General features: G+C 35.8%; 1 protein-coding gene across 9 annotated transcripts in view; it reads left to right on the forward strand.

Moving 5' to 3' along the window:
• rhobtb1 (Rho related BTB domain containing 1) overlaps positions 1-15,814 on the forward strand; it is a 70,534-nt gene extending 54,720 nt beyond the window's left edge. For 8 of the 9 annotated variants that reach the window (XM_059947374.1, XM_059947375.1, XM_059947376.1 and 5 more), the window contains 6 exons: positions 1,442-2,418; positions 3,435-3,553; positions 8,078-8,228; positions 10,329-10,417; positions 12,969-13,074; positions 14,754-15,814. In XM_059947374.1, the coding sequence (XP_059803357.1) occupies positions 1,442-2,418; positions 3,435-3,553; positions 8,078-8,228; positions 10,329-10,417; positions 12,969-13,074; positions 14,754-14,920 (1,609 nt within the window). In that variant the 3' untranslated portion in view covers positions 14,921-15,814. Of the gene's footprint in view, positions 1-1,441; positions 2,419-3,434; positions 3,554-4,774; positions 8,229-10,328; positions 10,418-12,968; positions 13,075-14,753 lie in introns of those variants that run through there. The other variant, XM_059947380.1, reaches the window with a different exon arrangement.
• Positions 15,815-16,099: the final 285 nt, after the last annotated feature.

Below are 16,099 nucleotides of genomic sequence, written 5' to 3' on the forward strand. Positions count from 1 at the left end.
AATAAAACCAGTTTGATCTTCTGAAATAATCTCTGATAATACCTTTTCTAACCTAATAGCTAAAATTTTTGTAAGAATCTTAGAATCTACATTTAATAGTGATATAGGGCGATAAGATGCACATAGAGTGGGATCCTTATCTTTTTTAAGAATTAGAGAGATAGTAGCTTCATAAAAAGACTGAGGTAATCTCTTCTTAACAAATGCATCATTAAAAATTTCACATAGCCAAGGGGAAAGCAAAGAAGAAAAAGTTTTAAAAAATTCTATAATAAAACCAGGAGCTTTCCCTGAGTTCATTGATGAGATGGCCTCTCCTATTTCGGCCAGAGAGATAGGAGCATCAAACAAGCTACGATCTTCATCTGTCAGTTTGGGAATATTCAAATTGTTAAAAAAGTTATCCATCATGGACAGATCGCCGTCAAATTCTGATTTATATAAAGATTTATAAAAATCTTGAAAAGTGTTATTGATTTCTTTATGATCAGTAGTCAGATTTCCATCTTGTTTACGAATTTTAATAATTTGTCGCTTAGTCGAAATGGCTTTTAATTGGTTAGCTAATAATTTACCAGTTCGATCACTATGGATATAAAATTGGGCCCTGGTCCTAATTAATTGATTCTCAATTGAAGAAGATAATAATAAGCTATGCTCCATTTGAAGCTCAACTCTTTTCTTATAAAGTTGTTTGGTAGGAATCACGGAATAAATCTTATCAATTTCTTTAATTTTATCCACTAATAAAGCAATATCTAAATATCTTTGTTTTCTTTTACCGACAGAATATGAGATAATTTGTCCACGGATAAAAGCCTTAAAAGAATCCCAAAGTATTCCTCTGTCAATCTCTTCTGTATAGTTTGTTGAGAAAAACAAGTCAATTTGCTGTTTTATGTAGGTGATGAATTCTGGATCTTGAAGCAAAGTAGCGTTAAGTCTCCAAGATCTAGTATTATTCGAAAAGTCCGAAATCTTGATAGATAACTTCAAAGGTGCATGATCCGAAATAGCAATAGAATCATATTTACAATCAATAACATCTGTTAATAAACGATGATCAATAAGAAAATAATCAATTCTAGAATAACTGTGATATTGTCAGGTTTCATAATGGGTATTCTTTGATTGAGACACGTAAAATTATTTCTGCTTATAACAGATCCAGATTTTGTTGTCAGTACTTAATGTTTGTGTACTATATAGCACAGTTTGCCAGAAGTGAAATGATCTGCTCACATTCCAAAACTTCATATCTCAGGCATGCTATGAAAATTACTTTCATTGATGCAGTAGTTGCTGCCTTTAGAGTTAAGTTTGAGTCACTGTAAGTAAAGAAAAGTTTGCTGTTTAATATATTCTTGTCAGATTAGAAATGTCTCAAAGTGGAATTGATGTTGTTTTGCCAATTCATTTACTTCATTGTATTTATTCCTAGACCAATAAGACCCAATGACATTTTACCTCCTGAGAAGGGCCGAGAGGTAGCCAAAGAACTTGGGATCCCATATTACGAGACCAGTGTGTTTGATCAATTTGGCATCAAGGATGTATTCGATAATGCTGTCAGAGGTGCACTGATATCTAGGCGGCACCTACAGTTCTGGAAATCTCACTTGAAGAAGGTGCAGAAGCCTTTACTCCAGGCTCCATTCCTGCCACCTAAACCACCACCCCCAGTTATGAAAATTCCAGACAGTCCTGTGAGTGCTTTTAGACCTAGCCATCTGCTCAACAATCCACTGTGTGCTGATGTTATATTTGTGCTTCAGAACCAGATTAAAATCTATGCTCACAAAGTATACCTGGCTACCTCATCATCAAAATTTTATGATCTGTTTTTGTTGGACCTATCTGGTGACTCTCAAACAAATGATGAGAAACCTGTGAAATCTGGTCGGGACCATTTGATGAGAACTTTGAGTCTTGATACAGATGACGATGGTGGTGAGGTTGGTGTTAGCTCAATGCATTGCACTCTAAGAGCATCCAAGAGTGATGGCATTTTGAAAGTGAGCATGCCTGAAGATGAATCCACTGCAGTGAAGGAAATGCAGACAGGAAAAGAGTTATCTTCATGGAGCAAGGCCTTTACTTATATTCATGAAGAAGTCTTGGAGAACCCTGTAACAAAAAGGACAGGTCTTATTACAGTGGTTAGGATGGACCAATCAATCCAGCCAGGGCCCTATGAAGCTGTATTACGATTCCTTTACACAGGAGAGTTGGATGAAAATGAAAAAGACCTGATGAGAATTGCACAAATAGCAGAGATTTTGGAAGTTTTTGATTTGCGTATGATGGTTGAAAATATTCAAAATAAAGAAGCCTTTATGAATCAGGAGATCACAAAAGCATTTCATGTCAGGAAAGCAAACCGGATAAAAGAATGCTTAGCGAAGGGAACTTTTTCTGGTAATTTTCTCAATTTAAACTTATACTCTTTATTCCTGTTAATTTAAAATTGTTTTAGCAGCTTTTTCAAGAGTTTTGAATATAACTACAGTAATATAATCTAGTTTTCTCAGATAAACAGTCAGCAAAAACACCATCTACTTAATTTCAAGTAAAAATGCTGGGAGATAATTCTGACTGTTTTAATTTTAAGCACCACCAATTGCTTTTTTTGTATCCTAATTCTTAACCTTTTGAGTAAACTGTTACTGTGCAGTGGGGTACAAAGTACTGTGATTAACGTTGGAACCTCTTAAACAGCCTATTGCCAACTTCATAGTTCTCTGATCAACAAACAATACACAATGCTTTCATTTGTTTGCTGTACACTTGCACAATATTTTTTTGGATTACTATTCTTGGAATACTTTTCATCTGAATTTCCCATTAGGGTTCTGCTTGTAGATACTGCATTCACACTGCAAGCATAGTATTGCTGCATAGGAGCTTTGAGTAGACTCCATAGTGAAGTAGAGCAGGAGTCCTTCCTCCTGTGTTCTAAAGCAAAATAGGTCTTGAATCCAATCTTAATGCATGAAGCTAAAGTGGAAATAGCCTTGGGGGTTTACAAAAATTGTTTTGGCATGTTTGCCTTTTGAGCACAGAGTCTATTTGAAAATGAGCATTTTATGACTTTGTGTTCAGTGGTGAACTTGAACAAACTGCCAGTACAATTGTCCTTTACAAAAATAAACACTTATATCTTAAAAAAAATGCCACTTCTTCCTTATTAATGGAGGTATCAGATGACAGTCATGATAAGGGATGGAATATTGAGAGGGTGATTTGTTTAAGTACGTTTATTCTTGGTACCATGTTGTCTGACTGCTGCCGACCTGAAACATTTATAGCATGCACAAAACACAATTATCTCTTGTCATTGCTGCTAAAAAGAAAGCCATTGTCTGATTATTATGCTGTTTTACAAATAGACTTTTACAGTTGCAATATTAACACTTTTCAACTTTCAATGGCAGATGTAACTCTTAAATTAGATGATGGGAGTATAAATGGCCATAAGTCTCTGCTAATTTCCAGTTGTGAATGGATGGCAGCTATGTTTGGAGGATCTTTCCTGGAGAGTTCCACCAAAGAGGTTGGTTGATGAAATAACTTTATTCTTTGAGAAAGTTTATTAACTAGATTGCATATACAATCTTTTGCTATGGTTTCAACATTTTCCTGAATAATACTGTGAGCACCTTGACCCATACAGATTAAGAAGGTCTTGGTCTTATCTGAGTTGGGTGGTTTGCACTGTGGTGAATGTGTTACAATTAACCTGTGTGTCTGTGAGGAGAAGCTAATAATCTCTTAACTGATTGTTATAGTGTTCCCTTCTTTCTAAGCAAATCTGTAGATATAGAGTGTATACTTGGTTATTATGCCCAGTCAGCTATGAATCTTACACCAAAATCACATATGGTAAGTGTTGAGATGCTAGAGTAACTGAGATAGGGCTGTATTTCTGATTACTTGATTTTTCTAAACTAATTGTATCAAACTTCTCCTCAATAAAGTCCAGTTGTAATGCCCACAAGTAGCCAGCCAGGCATTGCCTCATGCTGCTTTCCACTGTTACCACCACTGACATAGCTGGGGATGTAAGATGAATACCATTTTCTGTTTACACTCTGAAGCCTGTAGCTTGGTGAGTTGTTGATTCTTGCTGTAGTACTACATTCTTCTCAAGTTGTAAGTACACGAGAAAGTAATTCCCTGACCTTGAGAAATTGATTCTTGAATGGGAATCTGTCTATTTCAGGAGATAAAGGAAAAAGGGGCATGACATTAGAGGTACTTACACATAGACCATGGAGTTTTTTAAAAATCCTTATAGCCCATTATTATACTCGGGGCTTGCAGCTCTAAAGGGCTTACTTTAGATCGTTTCACCTCTGGACCATTAAAAGTTGTTTAAATAATTGCAACCATTTCCAGGAGTTATAGGAAGAGTAACCATTGCTTTGATTTTTGCTTTGCCATGGAATTGTTGTAGGCACACTTGGGCAACTTCTAATACCATTGTGTTACGAAGATAAGAACACTCATTGATGTGTACGAGGGTGATTGATAAGTTTGTGGCCTAAGGTAGAAGGAGATGAGTTATACAGCTCTCGTTACATGCACGTGCAGTTCAACTCTTTGAGTGATTATGCAGAAAGTTTGAAGTTAATAACTCATCTCCTACCTTAGGCCACAGACTTACCAATCACCCCGATAAGTTATTAACCAAACTTTTATGCATAATCACTCAAAGAATTGAACTGCACGTGCATGTAACAAGAGCTATATAACTCATCTCCTTCTACCTTAGGCCACAAACTTATCAATCACCCCTGCTGTGGACACTTACTGGAGGTCCAAGATCCATATGCTCCACGACCGCTGGACTAAGTGTGTAAATGCTGGAGAGGACTATGTAGAAAAATAAATGTGCTAGGTTTTCTAAAATTGACTCCTACTTTAGGCCATGAACTTATCAATCACCCCTTGTAATACCACACATGGAAACTGATTGTTTAAAAAGGGAAGTACTTTCAAGTGTAAGAAGCATCTAAAGTAACATATTCCACTAGTATTTAAGTGCAGCAACCTATTTTCTTTCATAAATACATAAAAGCTTTTCATTCAACAGAGATCCAGTCAGCTTCTGATTGTGATTAGCACACTGAAGCTTATGCGCAGTATTATGTTTCAGTTCTTAATTCCTCAAAGTTGTTTGTTAAAGTGTTTCATTAGTGACTGGAGCTACATCAATTACGAGAAAGTTTGTCATAGGCTTTTGAAGTCTCGTTAATCTTGTGCAATCCTGCAGACAGCCCAGCCATAAGTCACTGCAGCTTGCTGGATATTATTCAAAATCTCAAGGTAGAAAGGCTTCATATTTCTGAATCTGAATTAACATGAAGGTGGAATTATCTGACTCCTTAGTCATGATTAGATGGGCATGCATGGGAACTAAAGAGGTTTTGCCAAGACAAGTTAGCTTTAGATCTCATTGCAGCTACGGTCCATACATGGAACAAAGAGCTGGACTCCAGAAATGAGGTAAGAGTGAATACAATTTGAAAGCATGATATGTTATGATAGCATGTAGCACCAGAGAACTCTGGTAATTGAAGTCGATGCGCACCAGTAGGAAAACACTCGAATGGCTGGAATCTTTCCCCTCTCAAATGAAGATGATAGAATTTGTTGGAGGTCAATCATTCCATCTTCTACACTTCACAGCCTGAATACCTCAACCCATTCTCCTAGCCCCATGGACCATCAGCTACTGCAGTGAAAAAAAAAGATGCTGTAAATTCACTGCAGGTCAGGCTGTGGGAGAAAAAAATCATGACCAAGTGCCTTTGACATGAAACATTAAATCATTCTCTTTTCACAGATTTGCCTACCCCGCTGAATACTTCTAGCATTTTCTAATTTTATTTTGGTCTTTAAGGTTAAATGTTGGGAAGTTTGACTGGGCAGTATTTAAGTCTATTTAAAACTCCTCGGCTAATCTATAAATTCATGCTTGCATGCAGCAAGATCAACATTTGGGCATGAGATAAAATGTATACATGAGATCCTGAAATGCTGGTAATCTATAGCAACTCTCAAAAAAATGTTGGAGGAATTCAGCAGGTCAGACATCATCTATGGAAAGGAATAAACAGTTGACATTCCAGGCTGAGTTTCTTCTTCAGAAATGAAAGGGTCTTCACCTAAAACGTTGGCAGTTTATTCATTTCCATAGATGTTGTCTGACCTGCTGAGTTCCTCCAGCATTTTGTGTGTGTTCCATAATATAAAACATGGCAAATAATGTCCAGGCCATGAGTATCTCCATCAAGCAAACACTAAACATCTTCTCTGGTATTCAGTGGTACTGAATCTCACACTGTTAACACCTTGGGGTTCACCATTCACTAGATCAACCATAGAGCAGATGTTCTGCTGTGAGTTACTTGATTCTGTGTATCCCCAAAGCTTTTCACTATCCACAAATCATAATAATGCAGTGCTGTCTGCTTGCCTGGTAACAGCACTCAGGAAGCTGGACACCATTCAGAACAAAGCAGCCCAGTTAATCAGTGCTCATCAATCATCAAAAATGCTCATTCGCTCATCAGTACCTCACCATGGCTTCAGTGTGTGTTATCTACATTGTTACATTTCTTACCTAGACAAAACAGCCAAATCCATAATGGTTTTTAGCAAGAAAAACAGAAGGTTTAAGGTGCCTACGTTTTCCCCTCTAAGTTTCCTGACTTGGCTATAATTGTCAGTTCTTAATTGTCATTGGTGTCAAATCCTGGAATTCCCTATTCAACATTGTTAGCCATCCTTAATTGTGACCAAAGAACGGTAGTAATTCAAAATGTACTTGTCACAATTAGGGATGGGTAATGAATGTTGGTCTTATCGGTGATATTCATGCCCTGATTTTTTTAAAATTGCTTAATGGTCTTGATGAGAATGCTGAGGCACGTCGACAATCTTTTGGTGGATCCATTTCTGTTCTTTAGTGTTAGACCTAGTCTGTGGGATTGAGTTGTAATTTGGGAAGACCAATGGCTAAATGGCAGAGGCTTAGTTGTGATGGTAAAGCTGAGGGTTTATTGTGAGGAAAGGCATGGAGCATGGTATCTGGTGGAGAGGACTAGCAACAGGGGAGTGGTAAGATTCAGCTCCGTGTGCCATTAACATCATGGGATTTAGCAGCAATAGATATTCCAAAGATACATTTGATCTGCTTTTCTCTGTTACAAGCCAGATGAAGTATTATACAAGTAATATATTATCCTATGAATTTATGTGGAAATTATCAGTGACTATATGGTCAAATTTCCAGAGTGTCTCAAAACAATCTGCAAATGGTTTTAATCCATTCAAGGGGGCTTTTAGGGTGAGGCAGGGGTGGTGAAGATTGAATATTTAATTCCATAATGTTATTATAAAATGTTAAGTGTAAATTTTGACACTTGAGAACAAAAATACAGCAAAATGATTCTAATAATTGCAGTGCACTGACACAATCACATCGACATGAAATTGTATAAGCATCTATAAATCTGAAATGAACTAAGGTTAAAACAGAAAGTTTTGAACACTGTACTCTAACGTTATTACAGACTGAATGCACTTGAAGTTTTGTAAGCTTGAAGTAAGTGGCTAACCCTCAGAACCACTGTGGTTATTTGTTGGAGTAATGGTATCCTTGTGGTTTCTTGCTGAGATTACAACAGGAGTCTTTTGGTCATTCTGGAGTGTTTAGCAAACATGAGCTGCTCAGTGCAAAGTATTCCATGCTGTATTAACTGAAAAAGGTGTCTTATGACCTGCATTCAAAATCTATCACACATGAATGAAACATATCAAATACAGTTTTTTTGTAATTGTATCAAATTAAACAAAGTTAGTGAATGTAATGAAGTACTAAATGTAGATGATCAAAATGAATTTACAACAGTATCCTGTCACAACCATCCAGATTTGGAGTGAAGTGATCTTAATTCAGATTTTGGACACTGCAAATTTATATCAATATTTAATAATACTTATTAACCACATGATCATTTAGCATTTGAGAACAAGTTCTTGTAAGATAATACATTGCCTTCACTTGCAGGTCTACTTCCCCAGTACAAGCAAGGCTTGTATGCAAGCAATTCTGGAGTACCTGTACACCAGCCAATTCTCATTCAATTCACAGCTTGATCCAATTGAGTTAATTGCCCTGGCAAACAGGCTGTGCCTTCCACGTTTTGTGGCTCTGACAGGTCAGTATTAAAGAAGGAATACTAAACTAGAAAAACACATATTTTACATCATTTTTCCCAAAGGGAAGTAAGTAGCAATTTATCTTGTTTAGTAAAATGCTGCAACAAAAATGCTCAGGTCCTGACACTGAGTGATGCATCAAATAGAGATCTAAATTCAGCTTATTCCATTTGCAAGTGGTTCACTGGAGGATAGAATATCTTACTATTGTGTTTTTCCAGATGTATTTGTGGTCTGAAATTTTGTGATATTGTGTTGCCACTGCTTCTAAATTGCATCTCCATTTTCAACAGCTGTACATCTAATTCACCAAATCTAATTGGTCAGAAGATACTTATACTTCCAAATTGCATACTTTGTAGTACAGGCATGTTAACTGTGCTTCATATTAGTCTCCTCCAACTTTTTCATTTAATGTATCCAGAAATATGCATGGTCATACTACTGCGGAGAAATTTTGTCATAACTATAACTATGGCTACAATTACTCACAAGGAGTTGTGACGTACACAAGTTATGGACAGACCTATTCAGTGGTGTCAACACAAGCATTAGGGTAATAAGCAAATTCATGCTGGGGCAGAGGAGGATTCGTGCCTGAAAGGCTGTAAATATCAATATTACTCAAGTTGATTAAGCAGACTGTGTGGTTGAAACATAGCTATGCAACCAACATCTGAGATGTGAATTACAACAAGAGGCAGACAATCAACCTTTAGTCTTCTCATTGCTTGAGAACAGCTCATGCACTATTGGGAATCTTGTTAAGTTCACTTGTGGACTTTGTATTTAACCCATCAATTGAAAGATTAATGATTTTAGTGAATGGATACAAGAAGTACAATACATTATTTGCATGCTTATTCTATCCTTTCCAACTTTCTGCTTAACAACTCCATGGCCACATGTAACAGAAGCTAAAGTACTTCTACTGAAGTTAATTCTTGTAAGTTTCTTCGTAGAATTATGTCACTTCCACATTTATGGTCTCTATTTTATTAGATTATCCATGTAGGAATATAGTGTGTTCTTTACACCTACCTTGCCTGAACCCCTTTGTTATTTCAAGGACTTTATCAGGACACTTTGGCCTTTTGCAGGGAAAAAAGATCTTCAGCTTGTTGTGTTTTTCCTGATATCTTGCAAACATTTTTATTATGGTTCTGTTTTTCAGTGCCTGATTCTTTATAGTACAGACAAGTATGCAGTGTGTGTAGTATGATACAAGCAAGATGTAATGTGTTAAATATAACTTATATTGAATTGTTTTGGTCATAATTTTCCAATGGTTTTGGTACTTTTAGACTAATATTGCCCCTGTCAAGTTTCTCGATGGGCATTTACTACATTAAAGGCATGTGAATAGAAGATGATTTGTGAGCCTGTTCTCTGAGACCCTTGATGCCTCTATCCTGTTTAAATTATTTTCCCAAATTTTACATAAACAGACAACTTAATAGTACAATGCAGGAACAGTCCCTTTGGCCCATGATGCTGATTTAAACTGACTATATATGGTCTATATCCCTCAATTCTCTGCCTGGTGTGCATGGGCTGTTTACTTATCTGATTTGTAGGTAATTGGGGTGCTGTTTTGTCTAATGGTAGGTAGGGGCAGATTTTTGCTTCAAAACTTGACATTTCATAAGTGTTTCATCCTTTTTGAATCATTAAGAAATTGGTATGTAATTGAAATAATTCTGGTAATGAATTTTTAAAAACAATGGCAATCTTCCATTTTCACATTTTCAACAAGTCAAAATTATTTGTTCCACATACATAATACATATTTCACTTTAAAATGCAGCACTACAATGTTTTCACCAATCTTGAAGAAAGAATTCAAGGCTGTAATCCGGTTTTAGTATTTTTTTTAAACTCCTACTTTATAGATAGCTTGTTTTGTTTTTACCCCCTCCACTCTTTGTCCCAAGAGATTTAAAAACAAAATGACTTCCTTAATGCCATGTGCTGGATGGGAGCATTTCAGAATAATTTGATACAATGAATTTAATATATTACATTCTAGTCTTACTAGGAACAATTTTATGCTTTATTATCCATTACTGTTACACAGTTTCACATTTCCTCCTTTGCAGAACAATATGCTGTGGAGGACTTGCTAAAAGCTGAAAAGGAAGGTGTTGATATTGATGGAGAAGTGTTAATGTACTTGGAACTTGCCCAGGTAAGTCATTTCCATATTGATGTACATTAATAAGCTTTATACTGACAGCTGTCATACAATGTCTCATGTATGTGATATGTAAATCTGTGAAAATATTTAAGATAAATGTCTAACAAGACTCTCCAGGCCTATTTGATAACACAAAGATATCTATGTAAATAAAACAAAATTTAATCTGAAATTGAGAGCAGTACAGTACTAACAGAACTCTAACCCTTACATACTGTTCATATTCTATTTTTTCACAGTTGGTCCAGGTTAATTTTGACCCGGGCCAAGAATCCCCTCATAACAAGTGTCTATACCAAATTTTGAACTACAGATCTATTTAGGATGCATATATAGCTTATCTGACATTAATAAATGGGTGATTAATCCTTAATTTGTGTTTCAGAGATCTAAAATCCATTTCAATAGATACGGGTCAAATTTGACCTGGAACAGCCTCAATGTACAAAAATTTGTAGCTCCTGTACAAAAGTATAACATTTTTAAATATTTTCATTTTTGTGCATTGTGGGGTCACTTTAGGAAAAGTCATCAAATTTCAGCTTTTAAAAAAAAATGGCCTTTAAGGGTATTTTTACTGCTGTCAAGTGTCAAATTTGACCAGAACAGTATGTAAGGGCCAATGTCAGAGGTTCTGACTTTCGGGTAAGATGTTCTAACAAGGCCCCTCAGGTTAAAAGAGCCATTGAACTATTTGGAGGCATATGGGTAATTAGTCAATATTTATTCATCAATCCATGTCTCTGATGATTATTTGGTAATGAGTATATTGAACATAACATTAGCTGCTATATTGCCTATAATAGAACTGTGACAAATCTTTAAAGATATTTAAATAGTTAGAAATTCTCTGATACCGAAAGTTGGTGAAGACCATATAAATGAAATACCTTTTAATAATTGCATGTTTCTTTGACATCAGCCTTGGAAATCCTTAAGGAGTTCTGCAAAAATACTTGGACACTATTGTAAATATGACATCACAGGTATACATAAGCACATGAAACATGATTGACCATGGGATCCAAATTTCTTGTATTTAAGTTGTAAAATCTATGTGGTGTTGCAGACCTTGTATGTGTGGAGGGAAAGATTTTTCAAATCTTCACTGTAGCACCACTCCCCATTTCCTTAGTCGAAGTGTTATTGAAATAAGGAGAACTGGTATATCAGTCAACAACAATCCTGTCAGTTCCTCCAAATCTCCATTCATTTAACTTGCTGTGGATGAGGTATGAGTGGGGCTGCAATGTCAGTTTATTATGGAGCAATTGTTTACCTTGAGCAATGTAAAATAGCACACTGGAAGCTTTGAAGAAAACCTAGGCCTGGCTGTTAACAGGTCAGGGTTGCCTAATTTTCCAGGACTCACTTTGACTTTTTGGATTTGAGGGTCCATAATGGTGCAGGGTGAAATTTTGCCTTGCATTGCTTCAAATGATGAGGTAGCTGATGAGACTTCTTGGGTATATGATCTCTAAAAGCAGTCAGCAAGTAGAAGAGCAGGTAGCGGTTTTCTATACATGCAGAAGGTTTATATATTATACTACATTGGCAGTGGTGTACTCCTGTTGTTATTCTGTCTGTAGTACAACTGTGCCTAAAATATGTAGAACAGATTCTGTATGTGCTAAATCTTAAGACGACATTATTCATGTTTTCTTTGCAGCTATTGTGTTATTTTGGAGTTAAATTGTACTTATAGAAGTCCCAATTTTCTGCTTCATTAGAAAGTTTGTCCACATTTTGTAGGATGACATTGCAAATTCTTGAGCAGTGTATTTGGCTATTGCATCACATGTACATAAATAGTAGAAATATGATTGACTATAAGCTCAAAATTTCTTATTTAAATTACAAAATCTTTGTACTGTTGAAGTAATTCACAAAGCTCAGTGGAAGTAAGATACAGCAGTTCCCTGAAGTGCACATCATTAAATATTTTCCTCTAAGAATGTCAGGTAACAGACATATAATTAAGTTTTACTTCACAATCTTAACTTCCATTTTAGTCATAGGCATGATCTAGAAAGTTATGATGTAAATTTCTCACTCTTAAAACCATGACCTGTCCATGTAAACCTCCCACCTTAACACCATGTGTGGGGTTAGGGTATTTCTTAATCATGCAATAGCTCTTTCAGTTGCTTCAATTAAAAGTAGACTTGATCATGAAGTTATTGAATGCTATAATTAGTAATGTGAAATATAAATTAGTTGGCATGTAAAGTTTTAAGATGGTCCCTGAATATTGTATTTCCCTTTTGAAAAATGAGTTAAGAGTTGCTTTAAATTTCATGCGGGCTTGCTAACATTTGCAATTGCTGGGCTTGCTGGTGCTACTCACCATTCTAATTCCACGTTTCCAGAATAAGGGTAGTCATTTTACATGGGAAACTTGTGTATGTAACAGTTACAGGCCTTTCACATTTCTAATTTTTAACAAACATAATAAAACACTATTATATATAGGTATCTATCCTATATATTACACACATAGCAGATCTTAAAAACTCTTTTTCTCCACCCCCTATACTTGTAGTTTCATAATGCACATCAACTGGCAGCTTGGTGTTTGCATCACATCTGTACGAGTTACAACAGTGTTTGCTGCAAGTTCAGGAAAGAGATAAAGGCAATATCTCCTGGTAAGAAACTAAATCTTTGCTCTGGTTTACTCTTGTATCATATTAAATTTCAAAGACACAATGATGCATTCCTTCCTTCCACCTCTGAAGCCTGGTTTTGAATTCAACCCCAGATTAATGAATTTTGTTTTAAATGGTCAAAAAAAAAGTCTTACATGAAAATGGTTGGAGAATTAATTAAATGGAAAAAGCCTAAAACACATAATTCTTACCATGAGAGCCAAGATGGTGTCTGCTTACTATTCAAGGACAATAATTTACACTTGTGGAACTTCTGAGGTTGGGTTAGCACAATGTTAGCCCAAAGCCAAGGGGAGCTTTACTCTGCATCTGGCATTTGCTATACCTTAATTTTAAAAAAAAAATGAAGTGCTGATGTGGAGCCCCAGAATTTGGATCAACCTACCATTCCCTAATATAAATAAACTGTGGGCATCAGAGCTTCACAAATCAGATAAACTCAACTGTACAATGTACATTGCATTGGCCGTATAGTGACAGGATATCATAGAACAACATACTGCTCCACAGTATTCACTATGCCCACCTTCCAAACTTCTGACTGCCATCGTCATCAGACTTGTTTCCTCCCATGATTCCTGCAGCCCCAGTCCCTTAATTATGTACATGTACTATGATAATTGTTATTATTGTACTCTTCCTTGCACCTTATAGTATTTATTGGTTTAATAGTAACTGTTGAGAGGATTAAAGCTAGTCCACCAAATACTGACTCAGCCAAAGGATAGTTTACATAAATACAGCTTGATAGGTTTCTGTTTAAATAAGGGTATTTATATTCTATGTATTTCCAACATAGTACATTTATTAGCTATTTGCTTTTAGTAATTTTGTACAAAGTCCATTGCACAGGTGCTACCTTGGTGTAGCATTTGTTTAAATGATCTTCGAACCTGGTGGTACAAGAGCATGAGTGACTTCTACTGTTTACACTTTCTTCTGTTAAACAGTAAGTTGCTTGTGGAAAGCTGGCAGCAGTAGCTTTCTCTACAGAGCTCATTTATTTGACTGAAAGTTTTAATTACATGGAAGTTGAAGGCTGAGACACCTGCAAAGGATTACTTTGTGTATCTTTTACTGGTTGCCCTAGAAATGATCTCTTTTGTTGGTCCATGGGCATTTATATCAACAATCCAATGTACACTCCAGTTTTGTCATATTAACAAAATTTAATTGTTTTGTGTAAACTTCATTGCAGAAGTCAGCAACCTTGTTCACCAGTGGAGTAAAATCAGACATTTTGACTAACAAGCTGATTTAACTTTCAATAATTCCTGTGTCCAGAATTACTAAAACCTCAATTTTGTAGTTAATTATAGTTTGTTTTCACATCACAACTTCTGGGAGTTGGGTTATATTTCCTTTTAAATTGGTTGGAATATTCTAGAACAAAGGAAACTATTAATTTACAGAGCAACACACACAATGCTGGAGGAACTCAGCAGGTCAGACAGCATCTGTAGAGAGGAGTAACAGTCACCATTTTGGGCTGAGACTCTTCACGAGTCCTAATGAAAGGTCTCAGCCCAAATGCCATCTGTTTATTCCCATCCTGAAATACTGCCTGACCTGCTGATTTCCTCCAGCATCTGCAGAATCTCATGTGTTCTTAATTTGCAAAGTAACTAGGTTTGTAATTTTATCATTTTCATTGCTAGAGAACCAAGAGTATTTTGAGAAGCACCGTTGGCCGCCTGTGTGGTACCTTAAAGAAGAAGACCATTACCAGCGAGTGAAAAAGGAACGGGAAAGAGATGAGGTTGCCCTTCATAAGCATCACTCAAAACGCAGATGGTGCTTCTGGCACCATTCTGCTGTTGCCTAAAACCTCTTAGAAACTAATTCTAGGAATTAACCAGAACATCCAGTGCATTATTAGTTAGATTTAAAACAACACACAATGTATTTGTCTTAATTCTTGTTTACTGTATTAAAAGAAAGGCTATCTTGGGATAATTGGCCATGTGTGTTTAAACAATCGTCATTATGTTTGAAGCACAACCTTTTGTTGAAAAAGTATGCTTGCTATAGCAAACTGATCCCCGTGTGGTGCCTATAGATTGGTTTTAAACTCTTTTAATATAGATAACTGCCAATAGTGACTCTTCTTTTATTCTGAAAAGAATGACCACTGTTGGGTTTTAATTTGAAATAAAATATTTAATTATTTTTGTACAGGTGTTGGCTATATACCTTTGTTGTAACCAAAGTAGAGATGGTCGTAATATAGATTTTAGAAAACTTGTATACTTAGAAGGGCTTAGAAACTAATCCATGAAAAGTGGCTTATGTCTATATGGGCCTACACATACACAGGTAATTTGGAGCAGTTTACTGCTCTTGCTATATGCATCTTTCTAGTCATGCTGCTTTATCATGAAAGTTATTATTGCTACACAGTTACTGTATACCCCAAATCTTAACTCTTGAATTAACTTAACAGTAAATTTACTTAAAGTTTTGAAATGTTGGAAATAGCTTCAGTTGGACTGTTTTGAGCAGTGGGGAAAGTAATGTACTAAAGTTCTGATCAACCTCATTTTTGCCAAAAGTTTTCTGTGTGTAATGATATTACAGTGTGTAATACAACATCGACCTATTGTGAATTTCAGCTGCTGACACCAAGTGGCTGGTTCATTTGGTTGCAGTTCTTTTAGCCTTTGACTTTTGTGCTCATTATCTTTCACTTATTTTGCATCAATAAATTAAGTAAATGTTGTGACTGTTTCATGGTAGAATTGTAGGGTGATATACAACTTTGTATTGAGAAATTAAAATGTTTCTTATGTAGTTTCCATATTATATACAGTAAATATATTCCACAAGTTACTTTTGCTCTGTAAATTCCATAAGTTGAAAAGATTAATTTATACATGCACTGTCTTCTGAAGTACTTCCTAATATGCATAAAATGACATTATTTGATTCGTTTCTTGGAATAATTGCAGGCCTAACACAATGCTGCCAACACACTGAATATTGGTGTTTAGATCCTATTGCTGAA

This window comes from Hypanus sabinus, chromosome 22, assembly GCF_030144855.1.
Source record: "Hypanus sabinus isolate sHypSab1 chromosome 22, sHypSab1.hap1, whole genome shotgun sequence".
NCBI classification, from domain to species: Eukaryota; Metazoa; Chordata; class Chondrichthyes; order Myliobatiformes; family Dasyatidae; genus Hypanus; species Hypanus sabinus.